This window comes from Gavialis gangeticus, unplaced genomic scaffold (genome assembly GCF_001723915.1).
Source record: "Gavialis gangeticus isolate Ggan-Ray unplaced genomic scaffold, GavGan_comp1, whole genome shotgun sequence".
Lineage (NCBI taxonomy): Eukaryota > Metazoa > Chordata > Crocodylia > Gavialidae > Gavialis > Gavialis gangeticus.
In genome coordinates, this window is record NW_017729025.1 from 52,814,196 (window position 1) to 52,835,102 (window position 20,907).

At 48.1% G+C, this 20,907-nt stretch overlaps 1 protein-coding gene and 1 long non-coding RNA gene across 13 annotated transcripts in view; both read right to left on the minus strand.

The window, feature by feature from the left end:
* Nucleotides 1-1,320: 1,320 nt before the first annotated feature.
* LOC109298572 lies at nucleotides 1,321-4,998 on the minus strand. The gene is made up of 2 exons (XR_002097653.1): nucleotides 4,596-4,998; nucleotides 1,321-3,323 (listed from the first exon to the last, which is right to left on the minus strand). It is a non-coding gene; the product is annotated as an uncharacterized LOC109298572 (long non-coding RNA).
* Nucleotides 4,999-5,926: 928 nt separating this feature from the next.
* ADCK1 (aarF domain containing kinase 1) overlaps nucleotides 5,927-20,907 on the minus strand; it is a 141,572-nt gene continuing 126,591 nt past the window's right edge. For 11 of the 12 annotated variants that reach the window (XM_019518719.1, XM_019518717.1, XM_019518718.1 and 8 more), the window contains 4 exons: nucleotides 11,350-11,499; nucleotides 10,858-11,055; nucleotides 8,309-8,502; nucleotides 5,927-6,943 (listed from right to left, as the gene is read on the minus strand). In XM_019518719.1, coding sequence (XP_019374264.1) covers nucleotides 6,772-6,943; nucleotides 8,309-8,502; nucleotides 10,858-11,055; nucleotides 11,350-11,499 — 714 coding nt within the window. In that variant the 3' untranslated portion in view covers nucleotides 5,927-6,771. The remainder of the gene's footprint in view (nucleotides 6,944-8,308; nucleotides 8,503-10,857; nucleotides 11,056-11,349; nucleotides 11,500-20,907) is intronic. The other variant, XM_019518721.1, reaches the window with a different exon arrangement.

Here is a 20,907-nt window from a genome sequence, read left to right on the forward strand (position 1 = left end):
TGGCTGTGAGAACTGAAAAGTACCCAGTGTTAATAACTGTCCTTTTGTATATGGCCACAGGTGTGCCACGTGCCATACGGACTGGGAGAAATGTCAGCCACCTTCATGGGTGTGTGAATTCAGGGGAGAGGAGCTGAGCAGGGCCAGTGTCGGACACAGCTAATGCAGTGCGTGTATTTAAGTGCGATGCCCTGTGAGGACAGCACCTTAGAACCCTGTGGCTTGTCTGGGTGTAGTGGAATCCAATGAGATAGGAGCACAGCTCAAAGGAGCTCCACACGGCAAGCGGTGACAAACAACCACACTCTGGGTGCCTCGCGTCTACTAGCACATCTGCATATGACCCACTTAGTCACCTCCCATTACCCAGAGCAGCTGAAGAGAGTTATATCCAGCTCCAATACCAGCTGCACTCAGTGCAGGCAGGTTATCATTATCCAGAGCACACCTCAGCCTCCCTCCCCCACAGAGGAGCACTAAAGCGAAGCGGGTGTACACTCGCTGGAGAAAGGCGGCCTCTGTGACCTTGATTCTATGGTAGCCCGTCAGACAAGCAGCACAGCACTGGGATTATCTCAGCACCAGGAGCTATTTAGTTTCGGAGAAGCTGAAGAGCCACGCCAGCCATCACAGTTCCTCTCTACTCTTCTTGACTGTGTAACCAGGGTGCTCTCTCTCTGACAGCTCATCACTCTGGGCAGAGTGACAGCCGCTGCTGACTGGTTCAAAAATTAAAAGGCCTATGAGTACCCACACAGGAGGGGGTGGAGAACAGCCACAAGAAAACTCCAGAAGAAAAAAAGACAAGCAGCTTTGATACTCCTGAGAGGAAAAGAGCCTCCAGAAATAACACTCAAAGCCAAAGCTGCATTCACAGGGCCCATCAGCAACACAGGAGAATCCTTTCACAGTGCCAGGTCCACATCTTGTCTGATACAATGTCTGGGTTTGCCTTTTTCACAGGCAGATGAAGAGCAGTCACATAAAGCCAGAGGCGGAAGCATTTTAACACGTGCAAATCAATTTAGTGGCAAGCTGGCTGCCTGGTATTTACTCCTCAAAAGGGCTGTTCTTTCCTAGCATCACCCCCTCCACCCTCCTCCCCATTGGAAAATTAATATCAGCTAAGGCATAGCACCGTACGAGTCTTCGTGCTGCTTTTCAAATAGATTTCACTTCATGTTTGGAATGTCAACAGAGTTATTACCGCCTCGGACATTGCAACATTGCGGGAAATCAGGCAAGGATAATTCCCCTCGTTGTGGACAGGGGCAGCATGGTAATCACCTCCTCGAGAGACAAACACAAAAGGATTAGGGATTAGATGGCACAAAAAGCATTCGGCCCGTTCAGGTTATTTCATCTAACGCAATGTGAGACAATTCACGTGTAGCAGCCACGGCATCATGCATACAAAGGAACGTGCAAGGCGAGGCAGCCGGTAATTCATCCTCCTTTTAGTCATTTCCCAGCAGTCACTAGAGCAGCTCGGAGGACCAGGAGGAGGGAGCCTTTCCCTTCTGGGTCATTGGTGTGAATCCAGCTAGGATCGCAAACAACAGTTTTTATCATCTGATGGCTGTTCACTTCCTGTGAGATGAATGATGAGTCCTCAGTCCTTTTCCTAGCAGAAGAGATTCAGATATGGATTGGCCTTTCAGTAGGCTGTCTCACTGGAGAGGCTCAAGGCATAGTGTGCTGGGGCACTGCAGGAGGACCTTGCTCCATGTCTGCCCAGGCTGCTCCTGGTTAGATCTATCATAGTGGCACCTTTCACTGCCGACTTCTTTACCCTTGTTCATTCAGAGGACAAACAGAAGTGTTCTGCAGCATTAATATTCATCTGGGAAATAACAGCTACAGCCTTCTATGACAGCCTTTTTGCACAGTATATGTAGGATGTGTTAAGCACACTTAACACACCAGTGTGCATGCATCCAGTCATGTGCTAAGTGCCATCATGTCATAGCAAGGTTAGTACTTTTCACAGGACTGTCTCCAAAGGTATTAAATAACACATGTTCAGCAACTGTGGGACCTCCCCACTGGATACCACAGGCAGTCCTCACTGGTTCTGGTGCAGTGCAGGGAATGGGACCAACAAACAGCTGTATGTTAACCACACAGTCAGAGCACAGAATGACTCTGTAGGATGAGTCAGACTTGGTGCCTCCATTAGGTTTGTCTGGCTTCCCGGAACGGATTCTGAATTCTCCCCGGCTTGCCAAGAGGTGGTCCTGACTCAGCAGGGTGGCCACCAGTCCTAGCAGGGCAGTACAATCCCATCAGCGTAGAACTCAGCCTAGCCTCTGCACCCAGGCTCCCTTCACATGCATTTCTGCACCATTTGTTTGCCTCGTGCCCATCTCTTTTGTGATGGACAGATATTAGCTTGGCTTCCCCACTGATCCATAGAACAGCCACCCTGGCCAGAGCTGATCCTAAGATAGGGCAAGTGTGACTGCAGCTAGCATCCTGACCAGTCACCAGCTGTGGGGATGAGCAGGGATGACCCCTTTTGAGGTTTGCAGGAGATGCAGTTCAGAGCTGAGGAGGAGGGTGCCTTCTGTCTCTTCCGTAGCCAGCTGACAGTCTTGGACAGCCTCTAAATAGCTGAGGGAACTCTTGTCTGGGCTCCCCATGTTCTCCCTCTCCCATCTGTAGTCTGAGCATGGAGAAGGAGGAAAATCCAGACAGATCTCCTATCCCAGGATCTCCTTCACCAGCCTGGAAAAAATGCTGGCAGTGCTGCAGCCAAAGAGGCCTATCAGGAGATGGGAAAGGAGACATGCATTGATTTAGGGAACCAGCTGCTGGGGGAAATGGGTATCAAATTGATTTGATTACAGGAACTGAATTGCACAACTGTTTAGGATGAATGAGATGCTGATATGAGAGGGGGTTACATTGGTTTGATTGGCTGAACAGAAGTAACAATACAGAGCATACTGAGGATGCTGGGGCCTTGGACTGATTTGAACTGTTGGGCAGTTTTGTGTAGTTGTTAAACAACTGTCCGGGCCCCTCCAGAGGTGGCTATATTTCAGTGCTGGATGAAATGACTCCTGGCTCTACAGCAAGCAGTTTATAAAGAGCACTGGGAGCCCTGGGGTGAGAAATCTAAGATAGCATTTGATACACAGCAGGTAGAAGAAGAGGCCTCCAAGTTGTTCTGTACCTTTCCTGCTCTAACTCTGACAGGATTCAGGATGGAGTCTGCTTCCAGGAGTAGAGATAATCCCTGTACACAGGAGTCAAATCCTGGGTGTACAATCTCTCTGCATCTGATTTGTGAAGTGCTGCCACAGAGCCAGCAGAGGGAGCTAGGATAGAAACAAGATCAACATGGTCTTTCAGCTCCCTAGAAAATGAACCCAGGGAGGGAAAATACTTGTGTAGAATAGCAAGGAAGAGTTGGGAGCAAAGGGAGTGGGGAGGTGTTTTTGTTGGGTTTTTTGGTGAAAGCAAGAGATAATTACAGACTATGGCAAGGGGAGGCAGGACTGTTAACAGCTGATCCAGCACTGCCAGCATTTGACAGCAGCAAAGCAGGACAAAAAGGAGGCGGGAGCTTTTTAAAGCCATTTTAGCACATTCAGCTGTGAGAACTTTATACAGAGACAGAGTGGGAACAAGAAAGGGTCATACACTCAGTTTTTACTGAGTCCTTCCTCAGGCAAGGCTTGCACTGTCTGTGAGAAAAGGTAAGGGATGACACTTTGTCAGGCGCCCTACAGATCTTGTGGGCAGGACTCTTCATGTTCAGCACGAACAGGGAGCAGAGAGACAAAGCTCCGTGACACCCAGCCTGCCCTTTGTTCATTACAATGGGTCAACAACACCACTGCACCATTGTTTGGGCTGCAGTTTTCCCATGGTCTTTGTAACAGAAGGCTGCATTAAACAGGGTGATTAGTGGTTCAGTGGATGGATGTTGGTGGGGTGAAGGCACAGGACTGCATATGAATACTGCCAGGGCTCTAGTCCTAACTGCTACCATTAATGGTAGCTCTGACTTTGGGGAAGCCATTCCAGCTCACAGGGCCTGTGTTCTCCTCTGGAAAACGGGGGACATGAAGGTGCTCTTTCTCTTAAAGGGAGGTGACCTGCTGTGACATCTATTTGGGACAGCTCTGCAATGGGTCTCTCTAGAATGCTCCAGTAGGTCAACACGGAGGAGTCTGCAAGGACACTTAGACCATGGGACCACTCAGTGAGCGGCCCTCAGTCACAGGTGTCCGTGGAGAGCCCTGACTTCAGTTTCTCCACTCTTCAGTTTCCCACAAGGAAGCCTGGTTTGGGAATAGGGTATAGGCCCACAACTGTTTCTCCATCCCCTTAATTAGTACTGTGTAAGTTTCAGTCACCTACCCAGTGGCAGAGACATCAGTGAGACTATTCTTGTGAGCAAGGATTACCATCTAAGGGCTACAGAGTTGGTCCCAAGGGCTGCCCTGACCGCTTGCTGAAATCCCTGCGAGTCAGGTTTCAAGATTCAAATGAAAGTTCAGAAGTTCAGGCTGGGGATGTCTGACTTGAGCTACAGTTCCAGGACAAGGCTTGGCCAGGCTTTTTCCCCTATCCCATTCTCTTACCATTACAAAGAGAGCTCAGTTCCTTCCTCCAGCTCTTCCCTTCCCTGTGAGAAAGAGGCAGACAGCTTAAGCAGGTATCTCTTTGGGCAGTTTGGTTATCAGCTGACAAGCCAATGACAATTGACCAGTGAGTGGTCTGGGTGCATGGCCTGGATTGAGGTATACTGAAGGTAAGTGACATGCTCCGTAAGACAGCCACATCCTGAGACACAAGTATCCATCCCCCATTTCCAACAATCCTGCCAGACACTACCGCTAACACACATTTTCACACTAAGGAGGCAGATGCTCCCAGATGCACACAGACACTTTGGCAAGGGGATTCTTTAACCATCACTGACACTTCCATGCGCACATATGCACATACACACTCTCTTTCTCCCTCCCTCCCTCTCTTTCTCTCACACACACATACGCAGTGTTAGATTAACGTGTTTGGTGACACCCGGTGACAGGTTTCACACAGGTGCAGGAGATGCATGCTTTCACACATTGCACTCTCCCACAGCTGGTAGCAATCCTTGCTCCACCAGTTCTGCTGACAGTGAAGCAGGTTCCCATCTCAAACAGCTCCTTTGTGCCCAGTAAAGGAGCCACCTGGCAGAGATCATCTAGAGGAAAGACCAAAGGGATCTGGAAGGTTGCACCCATTGCTTGATGCCACATGCCTTCACTGACAGCCCAGTGGGCACCCCACATGTCTGGCCACACAGAGCCCCCATCCCTCCCTGTTACTTGCAAGCAGCTCCAGAGGGAACAGCAAGGCAAAAGGAGAGCCTGACTAGGCTTGGCAGAAGTGAAGCCTCTGGCCAAGGCTTTCCAGTGCTTTTCTTGTAGCTGCAGACTCAAAATGACCAGGCCTGTCACTTGCACCACCAAACCAGTGGCAGGTTTTTGTCTGAGGCAGGAACAGCAAAACGTCATGGGCAGGGCTGAGGCAAGATGCTCCCTGCACGGCAGTGAGGGGGCATCTCAGGGCTCAGAGATGCACTGCAGCCTGCTCCCATGCTAAAGAAAGGAGTAGGCTCTGCATGGATGTGTGGGGCAGAAGCCATGAGTCACCCAGGCAGCATGGCACAGGCTCCATCATCCCCATGTGAGCATACCTGACTCAAAAGCAGCGGCCCTTGGGATGAATCAAGTCTGCTAGACAGGGAAGGCCATGTATAAAATGGAACAGGCACAGGCATGGCATTTCATTCAGCTTGTAAGGGATTAACAGCCCAGAATGGCATCCTACTCATGGAAGCGAAGAACTAAAAATGATGTTGTGGTTCAAAGGGGGAGGGGCAAAAGGGGTGGGCCACAAAGCACTTCTCCCATGAAGTGTCTCTCATGTAACACCCTGCTTTATTTTCCTGTGCAACAGTACAGTACAGTATGCATACACCATCGGCAATGAGCTGTGAGCTAAGGGTTGGCATCCCTCAGCACATTCCTCTTGGGGTATTCAGGGAGGAACAAGTATCATTACCCTCATTTTCCAGGAAAATGAGGTAAGGAGCAGTTAAGAAACTTGTCCAAAATGACAAACTCCACAGGAACAGACATCTGATTTTTTGGTTCCTAGACTGTTGCTCTCACAATTCAGGCCATTTCCTCTCCTAAAGCTGGGAATAAAACTCAAGAGTCCTGAGCTTCAGGCCCCAACTCTAACCATGAGATCTTTTTCCTCTTAGAGAAGACACCTGTCTGGTTTCACAGCAATGAGATCGATTGGATTCTGTAACAACTCTCAAACCCCACAGCATTTTAAAAGGAATTATTTCCTCCCTCTGGAGCTCTGTGAAGTGTCCTGGAGAATTCAATGGCAGGGATGTAAATCTTAAACTCTCTAGGGTGGCTATTAAAAAGACCTTGAGAGAGGGTCTAATTTCCGATTTGGACCCACAGGACTTCCCTATAAGGGCTCACTCCCAGGCTTCCTGCCATTCCCAATGGATCATACCACTGCTTCCCACATCTCAGACAGAATGCTGCAGTGCTGGCCCCCAAGCCCCTCCACGCTCCCACCTCTCTTACTGCTGGAGAGAAGCTGACGCTGTGACAGGAAAGGATGGCACGATCTGTTATAAGGAAAGAGCTCCTGGGAGTTACAGACAGACATGGTCGGGAAGGCAGGTCTGAAGGACAGAGATGAGGGGATAATCATCCTGGCTCCTCCCCAAAGTTCATGTCAGTACAGAGAATGGTGCATCCAGCTCAGAAGAGTGATGACCCAGTTGCCCAGATGGGATCCCTTCAGCCACAGGTAGAGTTCATACAAGTTGATCTGCCACAGGCTCAGGGCTTCTGTAAAAGAGATCTGGGCTTTTCTGTAAAGGGAGTCAGTCCTGCTCCTCTGGTACCTGGCAAGAGAGACAAACAGCTGCTATCAACTGCACAGAACACATCCCCTGAGGTAGAGCTTTATAACCATGAGTCTTCTTCACTGGGTGCGCCAGCCATCAGCCAAGATCCCACCCTCAAAGCTTCACCAACAGGAGGGAATCTCAGTGGGCTGGGGGTTTCCTCCAGGCAAAAGCTTCCTGACCAGCCAGTAACTGTCCCTCCCCAGAAGGAGGGAGGGACAGGAAGTAGAGTACAAAAGAGACTGCCTCCTTTAGGAGACAGAGCCTGAGACTGGGAGCTAGGAATTCATGGATTCTCTTCCCACAGCCCATCCTGACCCCTTTGGATAGACATTTCCTTCTCTGGGCCTCAATTTCCCCACCTGAGTACTGGGTTCAACTGCACCCAGTAGGTGTTCTTTTTTCAATTAAGCTGTTTGATACTGAAGATAATCATATTGATTAAGTACCTTGTGACTATTCATTGTAATTAATATTTAGTATCCATCTCACAATTTAGGCTGGTGTAACCATTTCCCTAAAAAAAGGCTAAATCTGATTGTTCCTTGCAGGGAATCACCATTACTATCTCTCTGCACTGCTACAGAGGCTATTGCCTGGGATTCTCAAGGTGTTTCAGAACTGGTGGGGAAGTTGAGGTTCTGAGTAATTAAGTAATTTGCCCATGATCATGAATAAGGTCAGGGGCAGAGCCAGGACAAGACTCTAAGAGTCCTGACTCCCCTGATCTAGTAAAAGACAGTTCTGTGCCCTGCTCTATAAATGCAAGATAAAAAGCAGAGAAGAGATGTGAGGAGATGGTGAAATAGGTAGGTGGGAGTGAGGTAACTACTATCAAGAAGGAAGCTAACATCCAAATCAGGGATGGAACGCATTTGTCTTGGCTGTCAGTTCATTACCACAAGCCTCAAGCCCCTTTAACCATGAAGCTGAGGTGACCAGCTATGAACTTAGGTTTCTGTTTCCATTTTTGGGGCCTGGCGGTGACAACAATCACATCCAAGAATCCTCCACCCTGCTCTTCAGAGGGAAATGCAATCCCAGAGCAAATGTATAGCAAAAAAGTTGCTATGACTCCCTCTTCCTCCCAGCTCTGCCCAATCTCATTCCTGCTGAGGGAAAAGCCTTCCCTAGGGAGAGTCTGGTGGGAGGTGGCAGAGGAGGGTGTAACAAAACAAGAGGTGGGGAAATGAAATGGGATAGGCCCAGAAAGAAAAAAAGCTGGGAATTTGAGAGAGGTAAGGTCAACAGGACAATTTTTTCAGTTCTAGAGTCATCTCAGCTGATGCTTTCTTGGGCACAACTGGTGGAAGGGTGCCCAGTGGAAGTCAAGGCCCCAGGCTTGCAGACACAGAGGCTCACCTAGAGATGGCTCTGATGCAGCAGCGAGACATGTTGAGGAAGGAGCTGGCACTGGCCCTCGTGTGTAAGGCTGACTCAATCCCCCTCAGCAAATCATTCGTCTTCAGCAGCAGCAGCATTTGGCGAGGGACATTGTTGAGGAGCTGGGTGATCTGAGGTAGGTAAGCAGCAGCATTGGTCCGAATTTCCACATCCTGTGCACAATTGGATCAGAGGAGTGCCCGGGAGAGAGGAGAGAGAGGTTAACAGAGTTTTGGAAGTCCATGCGCTGCTGCTTCTGAGGGCAAGTAGTGAAACGCAGTAACAGGAGATCACCCCAGGTTACTAAAAGCTAAAGAGCTCCTCACGGCAGAGGCCAGACTGCCCCATGCACATGAGGCAATGGCAATCTGGATGAACAGAGAGGAACCAAATCTGCACTTATGAATCCCCATGGAGCCTGTCCTGTCCTGCTCTGCACCCATACTCACTTGCTACCTTCAACTACTTCTGAGCCAACAGCTGAGAACTGCTCTGGGGCCAGCCTGACCAGAGGTCCCAGCAGTACCCCTTCCTCACTCCTTTCCAACATCATGGAGAAGACAGCCCATGGCTGGCACTCAAAACCAGCTCTTTTGTGTACTAGCATAATACCGGCCCTTTAAGGAGCTGAGCTGATAGGTAATGGCGATGAACTGTGAAGTCTCTTCTAAGCAGCTGCTGACAGACTAAAACAACTGGACTCTGAGCAGCCTTTCTGCCCTCTGTCCTCCCAACTCCTTGGCAAACCAGACAAAGCACCCCCAAAGCCTCTCTCAAGCTGTCCTGAAAGCCCATGTTCATCTATCACTCTGTCCTACCACCTGCACCTTAGTGTGATCAGGAGACTTCTCCACATGCAGAAGGTTAGCCTTTCAGAGTCACAGGGCACTTAGTACCATTGGAGGCATCTTCCTTCCTCCAGAGCATCCAGCAGCCTCTCCAATATACCACAGCTCCTACAGCCTTCAGCCTGAGCCTTACCAAGTAAAGCGAGGGAGTCCTGCAGTCACCGAGTGGGACTTAGTCCACTGCCACAGCTGTGTGCAATAGCAAGGGGCACAGTATATCTGGACAGAGGTATGCAGCAGGGTCTCTGTCCCTTGCCTGCCTTCTTTCTCCTGGCTCTTGCTAGAGTTGTTAGTGCCGCTCAACAGGAATCCCTGTGAATCTAGGACAGTGCAACGGATCACTGCACACACACAAGGCTGTTCCTGCATGTCCACCATAGCAGCTGTGGTTTGAACCAGAAAATCCAGAAAAAGGTCACTGGAGCATTTGAAGGGTTCAGAACCCAGCAGACTGCATGCAGAATGCAGCTGAGACAGCTTCTTGTGCAGGAAGAGGGCTAGAATTTGTGGAGGATGAGAAGGGACAACTATAAAAACATTTCTCCAGTTCAGAGGTGGTGACCAGAGCTGCCCACTTCTCTATGCTGGCCCTGAGGCCCTTCTAGTGGGAACATGAGATTCTGCATCTGGGAACAGACCAAGGGTCCAAATAAGTCTTGTGTCCACTTCCACCAGATCATACCAATAGTTCATGTCATCTCATAGTCTCTCTTCTGCTCCTCTGGTTATAACAATTTGAGAAAGCTGGGTTGACACCTTTAACTAACTAAAACTAACTCACTAGAAAAGATATATATAGAGAGAGAGAGCAAGTGAACAAGCACAGGCTTTCCTATCTAATCTGGTGCCTTATCTTCAACAGTGGCCAAAAGCAAGTTCTTAAAACCCTTCACTGCATGCCAGTGTTTAACAATGCCTCCTGAAGGAAATTCCTCCATGAACCTAACTTACATTCTGATACAAGGGACCCTTATCATTCTGTCATAACTCACATCACTGCAAAGGCTATACCACTTTCAATACATGCCTAATCCTTTTCACTCCATTCTTCTTGAACTTCTAGCTGTGTATAAAGACGATTTGTCCACATGACATCATCTGTCATCTTAACTGGCATTTTATGCCAAGAACAAAGGTAGGAATACCAGACCATGCCGAAGGACATCTGACAGGTGCCAGCGGAGCTTTGGAGGGCCGCAATACTGGAATAGCAGACGCTGTTGCAATACAGGGTTTAAAAATAACCCCAGAGTTGTGTGCTTCATGGCACCTCTCTACAATGTTGCCCGGTTCTTGCTGCTGCCTTTAAACTCTCCATTTCATTCCAAAACCTACATAAAGAAGTTGCCTTCCTGTTATACAGAAACTTGCTTTCTGATGTCCTAAGGGCATGTCTGACCCACCAAAGCAAACCTTAATTCCGACCTTGAAAATCCTGCACACAACAATGAATTTCCATCACATCATTTCATAACACACAATTCCAGCCCTTCATTTTAGATTCCTACCTACATGTTAGAAAGAGATATTTCAGAGGGATTCTAGGCCCCCTCAAATGCTATGTGCAGCCTTCACTATGGACCTGCTAGGGCACTCCCAACACAATTACCAATATCAATTATGCAGGTGATTTTCATGGAAAAAGGCACCAAAGGAATATGAAGCACAAATGGGACACACCTCATTAGCTGTGACTGGGGACCGATCAATGCCCTGGCTGACTGAGGCCCAGGACCTTGCAGTGAGCATGCATGCGAAGAGTGGGTAGAGATCACCTGCCCCTAGGCGCCGGCTGTACTTCTGCACCTGCTTCATATCTGCCTTGATCAGGGACTGCCAGAGTCGGCAATAGTCCAAGCGGAACTTCTCTGTCAGGACCTGGGAAGGGAGGGAGGGAGAGAGACATTCTCTAAAAGAAATTGATCCACAGCACAGTTGGGAAGGGGGAAAAAAATCTGTCCTGTCCAGCAGCTGCTTCAAGACACCAAACTTGCTGTGCTGTGCTTGAAGCTGCCAGGAATACAATTCCATTAAAGCATGGTAGAAGTGAAAGCAGAAATGCACAAGGTGGGTCGAAAAGCCAGGGTAGCCCTTTCATTCACCTAGGCTCTAAATGGCCAGATGAAAAAGGAGGCCCCAGGGCACTGCATGGCATCCACCTTGCTCACATACCTGATAGAGCCCATGGTCCAGGAGTATGATATGGGCCTTGCCAGTGACTGGACATCTCTTCACTAGCACGTTGCCTGGGTGTGGGTCACAGTGTACAAAGCCATTCACAAAGATCATTTCGCTGTACAGCTTCCCCAGGTTGCGAGAGAGCTGAAAGAAGACAGAAGTGGGTCAATGGCTTAGGAAGGGCCTGCTAATGACACCACCATCTAACAAACAGGGGGCAGGGAAAGTCAGGCCCCAGCATATCTGTTAGACTCGAAGCTTCAGGAAGGAGCAGGAGGCCAGCCTCTGGCGCACATGCCAGTGAGGAGGAGTTATTCCAGGCCTTTCACATACTCAGGAATCCACTACAAGGGAAGCACTTAGCAGGGTGCCTGCCAGCCTGAGGGCATTCAGAAACATGGTAGGGGGGTCCATTCCCCAGTCTGTCAGAGAGATGACTGTTAGGGATGCCTGTTTTGGAGGGAATTGGAGGCACACATCAGAAGCATTCCCCTAGGTAGAAATAGGGATGTTAAGTAAGGACACATGGGAGAGATCTGGTGGAGCAGGCATGGACAGCAGGGACTAGGGGCATTTCTTGGGGCAGAGTTATGTATTCAGGAGTGGACAAAAAGCACCCATCCAACGGGCAATGATGGAGGCACCTGTTTGGGGAAGAATGAGGGTGCCCACCTGAGGCAGATATGGGGACTTGCATCTGTGCTGAGGGGGGAGGCCCATCTATCTGCTTTCTACCACGGGATTGTCCATCTCCCTTCCTCCCTCACATTGCCCCTTCTCCCCCTTGCCTTGGCTCAATTCAGTCCTAATCTGATTTATGATGTCTGCAAAGATGAAGCGACACTGAGGGGCCATTTAAATCATCCTGTCACTGCCATGTCCCCTCAGGCTGCTGCCTCCTTATCGCTGTGCAATGTTATTAAAGTTAAAAGCTTCCTTAGAGTAAGTAAACAGCCTCAAACCCAGCATGGTACTGTGGCAGGGGGACCAGGCATCCCCAGTGTATTGATTCTGCTACTCAACAGCATGCATGCACGTGTGCACGCACACACCCCTCCCTCATCCCCTCCCTCCACCAGAAAGTTACAGGGCCCCTGCAGCAAGATGCTGAAGAGGCATCTGTGAGCCAATCATTATAAATAATCCTACCACTATCTCACTACAAACACAGAGTAACCATCAAACCAGAAGTCCTCACTGCAGGCAGCCCTCCTGGAGGGTGGAGGGGCACCTGCATAAGGACAACAGGAATAACAGCGCCAACTGGGAAGAGAAAGATCCCAAGTGCTCTGCAGGGACCACGCTGCCAACCACTGTTATGCCATCCTCTGGCATGGGAGGTGGCAGTGGTCTGGAAGCTGCACAGCATTACTCCACTAAGACAGGAATGAAAGACTCCCATATTACAGGAAGGATTTGCCAGGAAGGATCTGCAGGAGGAGCAGACTGCTTCCCACGCTGAGATTTGCGTAGCTGGGATTGGAAGCAACTCCTTCCTTAACTCTTCAGAGAACTGTGGGAATGGCTACAAGGAGTCAGGAATAAACAGCTCCTCTAGCAGTACTGAGACCAGTAGAGTCAGAAGGATATTGCCCTTGCTGAGCCACTCAGACCATATTCTGTAGCACAACACCCCTACCTACCACCATTCCAACATGCTACTACCAGCACTGACTGTACCCTACTGAACCACCAACACAGTTCACTGGAGCAAACAGATGATCCTTAGTGGTCTCCCATCCAAGTACAGACCCAGATCCTGTGTTACGTTAGCAGGCCAGCTGGATTAGACTCTGATTCCACCTCAGATCACAGCATCAGCTTTTCAACCAAAGACTCTGAGCTGCCTATTGTGGCTTTGGTCCAAAGTGAGTGGAATTCCAATGCCTCAGCAGGAGATCTGGAGGCCTGGAATAGTGAAGGAATGCTTGCCGGTCAGGATCAAAGCACACCAGCAGAGCAGGGAGAGGGGACAGGGCTGGTATAGCCATGGGTGTTAGGCGTCAGGATTAGGGTGCATCAGCACAGCAGGGTGTTAGGGTCCAGGCCTGCTATGGCATGGTGCAACAGGTCAGGACTGAAGTGCTGCAATAGGCCCAAGCTCCACAGTTCAGAGTTTACATGCACTGGCAGAGCTGCAACGGTCCAAGAGTGGTTTAACAGGGTGGTGGAGCTTGGGTCAGGACTAAAGTTCCTGGTAGAGCTGCATGAGGTCCAAGGTTAGTATTCCAATCCAGGAGCACTGGTAGTACCACGAGGTCCAAGACTGGCTGATCAGGGGGACTATGGGTCAGAGCTGGAGTATACTGGCAGAGTTAACTATGGTCCAGGAACAGAATCCACACTCAGGAGCTCTTACAAGCCAGGAAGAAGGACAAAAGGCAGTTTTAAATGAAGAGGGCAGGAGCTGCAGCCTAGCAAAGTCTGCCCCCATGTAAACTTCCCTCTCAAACACAGAAGTCTTGCTCCCCCTCTTTCCCTGTGAATGCTGGGAGGACCTAGAACATGATAGGAGGAGGTACTGAGCTAGCAGCCTCCACTTGTAAGCTGGCTCAAAAACTGGGAGGTGCATCCTCTTCCTGTCAGCACAGTATCCCTAGAGCCAGCTGGGATTCTGAACACATCAGGCTGATGGGGACCACTGGCAGAGACTGAAACACATTCATCAAGGTTAATCACAAGGCAAGGAGAATAAAAGAGGCACTATCTGTGCTCCGTGTGTGGAAAGGCAGCATGTCTGCCACCCAGGCCACAGGTGGCACACTACACAGTCCTCTCAGTCAATTCTCCTGCTGAAAACCGAGAGCTCTCTCTGCTGGGAGCATGAGTGTACAAGTCCCCAACTGTGTGCGTGTGTGGCTGTTCATGGCTGGACTAAAAAATCTAGCTGTTCTCTAAACATGTTAGTGAGGATGCGTGTGTGTGTTCATGCCTGGACTAAAAAATGTGGCTGTTTTCTAAAGATGTTACTTACATGTTACATGCGAGTGGAGACAGAGGTTAACAGCTTTGCAAACATGCCAGCTACTAGTGATCAAGCCTAGAGATATGGACGTCATTATTTCAGGGACAGTGAGGTATATATTAACCCAATATAGCACCCTATTTTGAGTCACCCAAGGTACTGTCTATAGTGCAGCACCAACCTAGGGCACTGCGGTTAGTCTGTTAGTCTTCTTCATGCTGTGAGTGCATCTGCTCAATCCCTCAAATCATTCTCTAAAGCAGAGTGCCCTAACACCAGGCACAGATACCCACTTTCAAAAGTGCAGCTTCTAAGCACTTAATGGGAGATTAACAGTTGCCTGCTCTAGAAACAGTTAAGTCTTAGCATGCCATAGTGGCCAGCTGGAATCTAAGCTCTGATGATTTGACAGCTGGGCTACACATCGCTTCACTCTCTTCCTGCTTTGCACTCGCAAGTTGCACCTAGAGCTCAGAGCACACAACCACATGTTTGGAGGCATTGCTGCAGGTACGCAATAAGGTGCACCTCTCCACAGCTTTGCAACAAGCAGCAGGAGGGAGAATACAAGGTGTGTTTGAGTATAACTCCATCATATAGCATGTGATTTACTCCATCCATTGTACAAGGTTTCCTGACCAAATCACCAGGAAGCAACAAAGATCGAATTGTGAATAGTCATGGTCAATTCATGGAACAGAATTCTGAAAAAACCCTGCAGAAAAATCAATGGGAGGAAGCTGTGATCTCCCCGCAGATAACCCAATGCTACTGACCCCTTTATAGAGAGCTCCAGTGTCCCATCACTGCCAATCTCTGTCTCTACCATATTTACACAGCAAATACCCAGGAATAAACAGAGACTCCCTGTGAAGAAATGCAAGCAGCAGACCTTGTAGAAATAGCACATGAAAGCCGGCTACTCACGAGAGAGCACTCTCACTACACTTGAAGTATTCTGGCAAATGGTGAGCCTATAAAACACCCGTCACGGGCGATGGTGGACAGCAACACTGACAGGACTGAAATGATTTATGGAAGCAAAGTCCAGTGCAAGCACAGAGGCATTTTCATCATGACGGAAAGAGGTCAATGACCTTTTGCCTGGACAGCATTCAAAACCAGGAAAATCAGGGTCTCCAAGCAATACTGTGACACAAATCATAAGGCAATGGCTGGCTACCCTTGGAATCCTGAATTCATCGCAGGGCACCTCATTAACAGAGAAGCAGACAAAGTGGCGGGAGTTCAGAGAACACCAACAAAAAAAGATTAGGGGGCAGGAAGGATTTTGTTAGGAGAAAAGGTTACAAGAACTAAAGAGTCTAGCTTGGCTAAGGGATAACTGAAGGGGTCTTGATAACTGCCTACAAATATCAGAAGGGTGTGAAAACTATGGAGGAGGAAGAATTGCTGAGCTTTGCACAAGGAGTTAACTAGGTAGAATGGGATGTAAGTAAAGGTGAGGCAATTTAGGATCAATATAAGGGGAAATTCATACACTAGTTACCAAGAAAGCTGGGTCACAGAAACTGACATGGAGCTGGACTAACCTATATCCTAAATTACATAGGTTTGCCCTGTGTCTTGCAAGAGGAATTTACAGGGTGTGTTACTGAATAAAATTAATTCAGCTCATGAATTCATGCTGCACTGGAACCCAATGGCAATAGCCATCAAGCAGTATTGTATCATCACCAACCAATGGAACGGACACTTTGCTATCTCTACTGGAAATACGCCACCTGGTGAAATCTAGGATCCCACTTTGTGGCCATATCATATCGGTAGCTCATACTTATTGTGTAATCAACTAATAGGTCAAGGAAATTGTAGGCAATTTTCAACTGATGAGCTCCCAGCCTATAGCTGAAATTCTTGTTGTTACTCCCCATGTGCTGCATATTAATATATTCCATCCCATTTCTATTAATCCACTCCTCAAGGTCATCCAGTTTATTCTATATGATGTTCTGATTCTTTTCTACGTTGACAGTACTTTCCAACTTTGTCACACCAACAAATTTCATTTGCACACTCCCACCTCTTGTGCCAGGGTCCTTAATGAATTCTACTAACAACTTCCATCCATCTTGACAGTTTGCATTTCAGCACAACCCACTGTCATCTCAGCTTTAGCCAGTTCATTACTCACCTTGCAATTATTCTACCAATCACCATCTTTTCCAACTGAACAAACAAGTGCCTATGTGTCATTATATCAAATGCTTTACTGAAACCTAGAGAGATGGAACCTATTGCATTGCGTTTGGGTAGGAAATCAGTTATCAAAGAAACATATCAGGTTAGTCTGCCTATGATCTCTCTTTGGTCAACTTATGTCACATATGCAGCACCTTCATACACAACTCTATAACAACAAACTTCTGGCAACCGCCCAGTAGCCACATGCAACTCAACAACAAATCAGCACATCCAGCAGAGCCATCAGGAGAAAGCAACCCTATAATACATACAGCCCATCTGGAAAGAGTAACCCTAAAATAGCCTGCCATTATGCACAACCTGACTTTCATAAGAACCGTGTCGATAACAAGCAGCGTATGCAAACCAGAGCTTAGGCACAATCCAAAATAACACACCCATTTGCATAGCTGTGCTGTTCCTATATACCTATACAGTAACACAGTGGCAAATGACATACAAGAAGCATCATCAAGATTTAATAACTGCAATGCTGAGCCACCCCCAATCTTCAGAAACAACTGAAGGTTAAAGTGAATGATGCTTCTGGCTGCATCCCTCCACCCTCACGTGATTAAGTCTGGTCTTGGTATGAACCATGTGACGTGTTCATTGGTGAGCCAAACTCACTGGAGACTCCCAGATGAGGCTGCCTGATATGGCGGTATTCATTGCTGTCTCTCCTCCATTTGTTCCTGTCTCTTTAGATCAGGAGCAGATACTAGCTGCTGGCCTTAATTTGGCTGTAATATTTGCCAATTATTTTAAGAGACGGCGACACTAACTTCTATTGATCTCATTAAAAGTAAAGGTCGTTGTGCAGCTCATTTCTCAGGGCTCGATATTGCCTCCTCGGGCCAAAAGAATGGCATCGATTTTGGAACCTTAATCGAAGGTTAATTGGATTTGAGAGTATGTTGGGGCTTTTGTTTTCTTTTTTGTTGTGGTTGCCATTGTCGTGGTTTTGTATTTTTAAACTGGCTTTTACAGAGACCCAGTTACACTGACATAAAACTAGCAAAGGGGGCTGGAGACTGAAGGCCCTGATCTGAAGCCAGTGCAGTATTTCTGCTCTGTAATGGTGTCTCTCAGCCATGATTTGGGACCCTCATAGGCAAAGAGCTGCAGGTTTGAAACTTTGCCCTTCAACAGTGAGTAATCAGAATCAAGCCACACAAATCTGTAGTGCATAATTGCCATTACAGTGTCATAGTGGGATGAGGTTTGGGTAACAGTACACTTAAGAATGGCATTCAGGACTCCGGGGCTTTATTCCCAGCTTTGTTCCTTACTCAATGTGAGGCCTTGGCAAGCTATTTTCTTGCTCTGTGCCTCAGTTTCCCCACCAGTAAAACAGAATGATGATGGCTGATCTCCCTAGAGAACTGTGAGACCACACTCTTGAGTGTTTGAAACATGCTTTGAGATCCTCAGATGAAGGGAGCCGGAGAAGAACAAAGAGATGCTATTTATTTATTTCATTCCATTTTTGTTGCAATTTGACACTTGAAATAAAACTGGGCTTTGTATGCAATCACATTCTCTTGGATTTAAGGTGAAGCAGCACTCTGAAAATCTTTAGCAACTAATTGATGCTGATGCCCAAGACTGACTTAGTCTGAATAAACCTCAGCTCTGTTTTAACCCTTTGCTGAGTCACCTGTCCAAAGCCAGTACTGCCACTAGCACCTGTGCTTACTAGTTCCTTGCTAATTTTCACTACATTTTACACAGGAAAAAATTAAGGGTAAACTCCAAAGAAATGGCTTGACAAGCTAACTGGTGAGGTATAAGGAGCCAGAGCAGCTGATCTCAGGAACACTGATCTTCCCCATGCTCAATTTCTGTAAACACTTGGTGCAGAAAGGCTAAGAGACATCAGCCTGACAGAAACATGCCCTCGCTGAGGCGTTAGGCAGTCAGCAGCAGTTCTTCTCTATTGCTCTCTGGTAGAAGCTACAACCATTGAGGTGCTGAATGCCTAGACTCGGTCTGGCCTTAGGATTATCTTAATGGTCTCAAGGGAGGATGGTAGGTCTTGGGCAGCCTCCACTCCTCCTACTTTTGCCTAGGCATACATGTTGAAGGTCTTGGTGATCACACCTCTTATGCATACACCATGAACCAGAGGATCAATGGTTGTCTGCTACAAGCTGTATAAACACAAATACTTAGAAATACAGGTTTTAGCTCCACTACCCAAAAAGTAAAAAAACAGCTCAAGCCCCATGCTCCCTGGAATCTCTCTTGAGCTTAAATGAGACACAACCCTTGGCTGGCTCTCTACAGAGGGGTAAATCCCAGCCCCAAAGCATAATTCAGATCATGAGTCTTTCAGCAGTCAGAATAGTGCTAAGCCATAGACAGAACAAAGAGAAAGCACAGTCCCTGCTCCAAAGAGCTTACCAGTGTATTACAGATATGATTTGATACATAAAAGTAGCAAACCTCAGAGAAAAGATTAGAATGGAGAAGTTCAAAGGTTATGGCGTTAGTCATGTAGAGGGCACAGAGATGAACCCATAACCCAGTGGGTGTGTCTACACATGCCAATTTAAGGCACATTAGCCATTTTTAAGGTGCATTAAGGGCACAGGTCTACACATACACACCCTTAATACACCTTAAAAATGTCAATTTTAGGCTAACTGCACCTAAATTTGATACCTGCATAAATCAGGTATCAAATTTATGTGCGATTAGTTAAGGCGACTTAACCCATGTGTAGATGTCTTAAGGCACCTTAACACTGTCTATGTCAACTGAGCAGGCTGGAGCTGAGCCTGTGGGGTCCTACGCTGCCACCAGGCGCTGCCAAGACAAAGACGTGGCAGGTGCTGTCCTCCAAGGTACAGATGCTGGAGCGGCGGTTCCAGCAGCAGCAGTACCTGTCAATGTGCCAACCAACTTGGGACTAAATTGGCAGAGGGAGCAGGAGCCACGAGGGCTCCTGGCATAGCACAAGCAAAAGGCACAAAGGCAGTGTGAGCTCCTGGGGGCTCTGCGCAGCTCAGCTTGGGCAGGCTGGATACAAAGCAGGAAGGGATCGGGGTGGATCAAACAGACCAAGGAGAGAGCCTAGCCACCACCCACATTGCACCCAGCCTACCTGGGCTGAGCCACTCAGAGCCCCCTATCACTTCGTCTTGGTGACTCCCAGTGGCAGTGCGAGGCCCTGCAGGCTTGGCTCCAGCCTGCTCAGTCGACATAGACAGCATTAAGGTGCCTTAAGGCATCTACAGTTGGGTTAAGGTGCTAATTACGCCTAAAGTTGATTAGCCTAAAATGGAGAGGGGGTTAGAGCTATGGCAGGGGCCAGTTTGATCACTTCTGGGGAGGGACTAGAGGCTCCTGCCCCCTTGGCCAGCGCTAGGCTGCACCATCCTGCTACGCTGCAGCAGGCTGTGGGGAGGTGTCCAGGAGGCTGACCAGGGCAGGCTGCAAAGGAGTTCGCCCAGTGAACCACATTAAGGCACCTTAAGGCAAGTACATGTAGACACGTGCCTAAATCGCCTTAATATGCCTTAAGCTAAGACACAGTAAATTCAGGTGCACATGAATTCACATGTAGACATGCCCAGTGTAATTTACATGCAATTGGTACATCAATGTAAATTAAACCTGGACCAGGAATGGACAAATGTGCAGCCATCCTTGAGCAGCTTCATGCACTAGGCAGCTATTGTGGTGCCTTGCCACTAGGCTACTTTCAGTAAAAGTTTACTCTGGGATGGAAGTGGACAGATACCCTCTACACCAGTTCAATTTACCAGTGGGGTTTTACCTGATTCTTTTAAGGGAAATTCTACAAGATTAGGAAAAGTTACCCCAGCGTAGAGGTTTGCATCCTATGTCCAACTCTTTTTTTTTTTTTTTATCACTGTCATGCCAATTACATTGACGTAAATTTGCCATATATCTAGAAACACAGGTACTCATCTTAGGCACCTTCAGAGTTTTCTTCTATTGTTTTATTAATTTACAGTGCTTTGTGAACTTACTGAACTATCTGTGACACCCACACAGGGTGTCACAGGTGAAGACAGACATGTGGTACATGGTCTCATTTCTGCTTGTAGGCTGGATGGAAGCAACAGGCTACAATCAGACCTAGACAGGTTACAAGGGTGGGCGGATGAGAACAGGATGGGATCCAACACAGACAAGTGCAAGGTGATGCACCTGGGGAGGAACAACCGGCACCATACCTACAGGTTAGGGAACTCCCCTCTTGTCAGCACAGAGGTGAAAAAGGATCTTGGAGTCATCATTGACTCCAAAATGAACATGGGCCGGCAGTGTGGGGATGCAGTTAGGAAGGCCAACCGCACCTTGTCATGCATCCACAGATGCATCTCGAGCAGGTCCAAAGAGGTGATCCT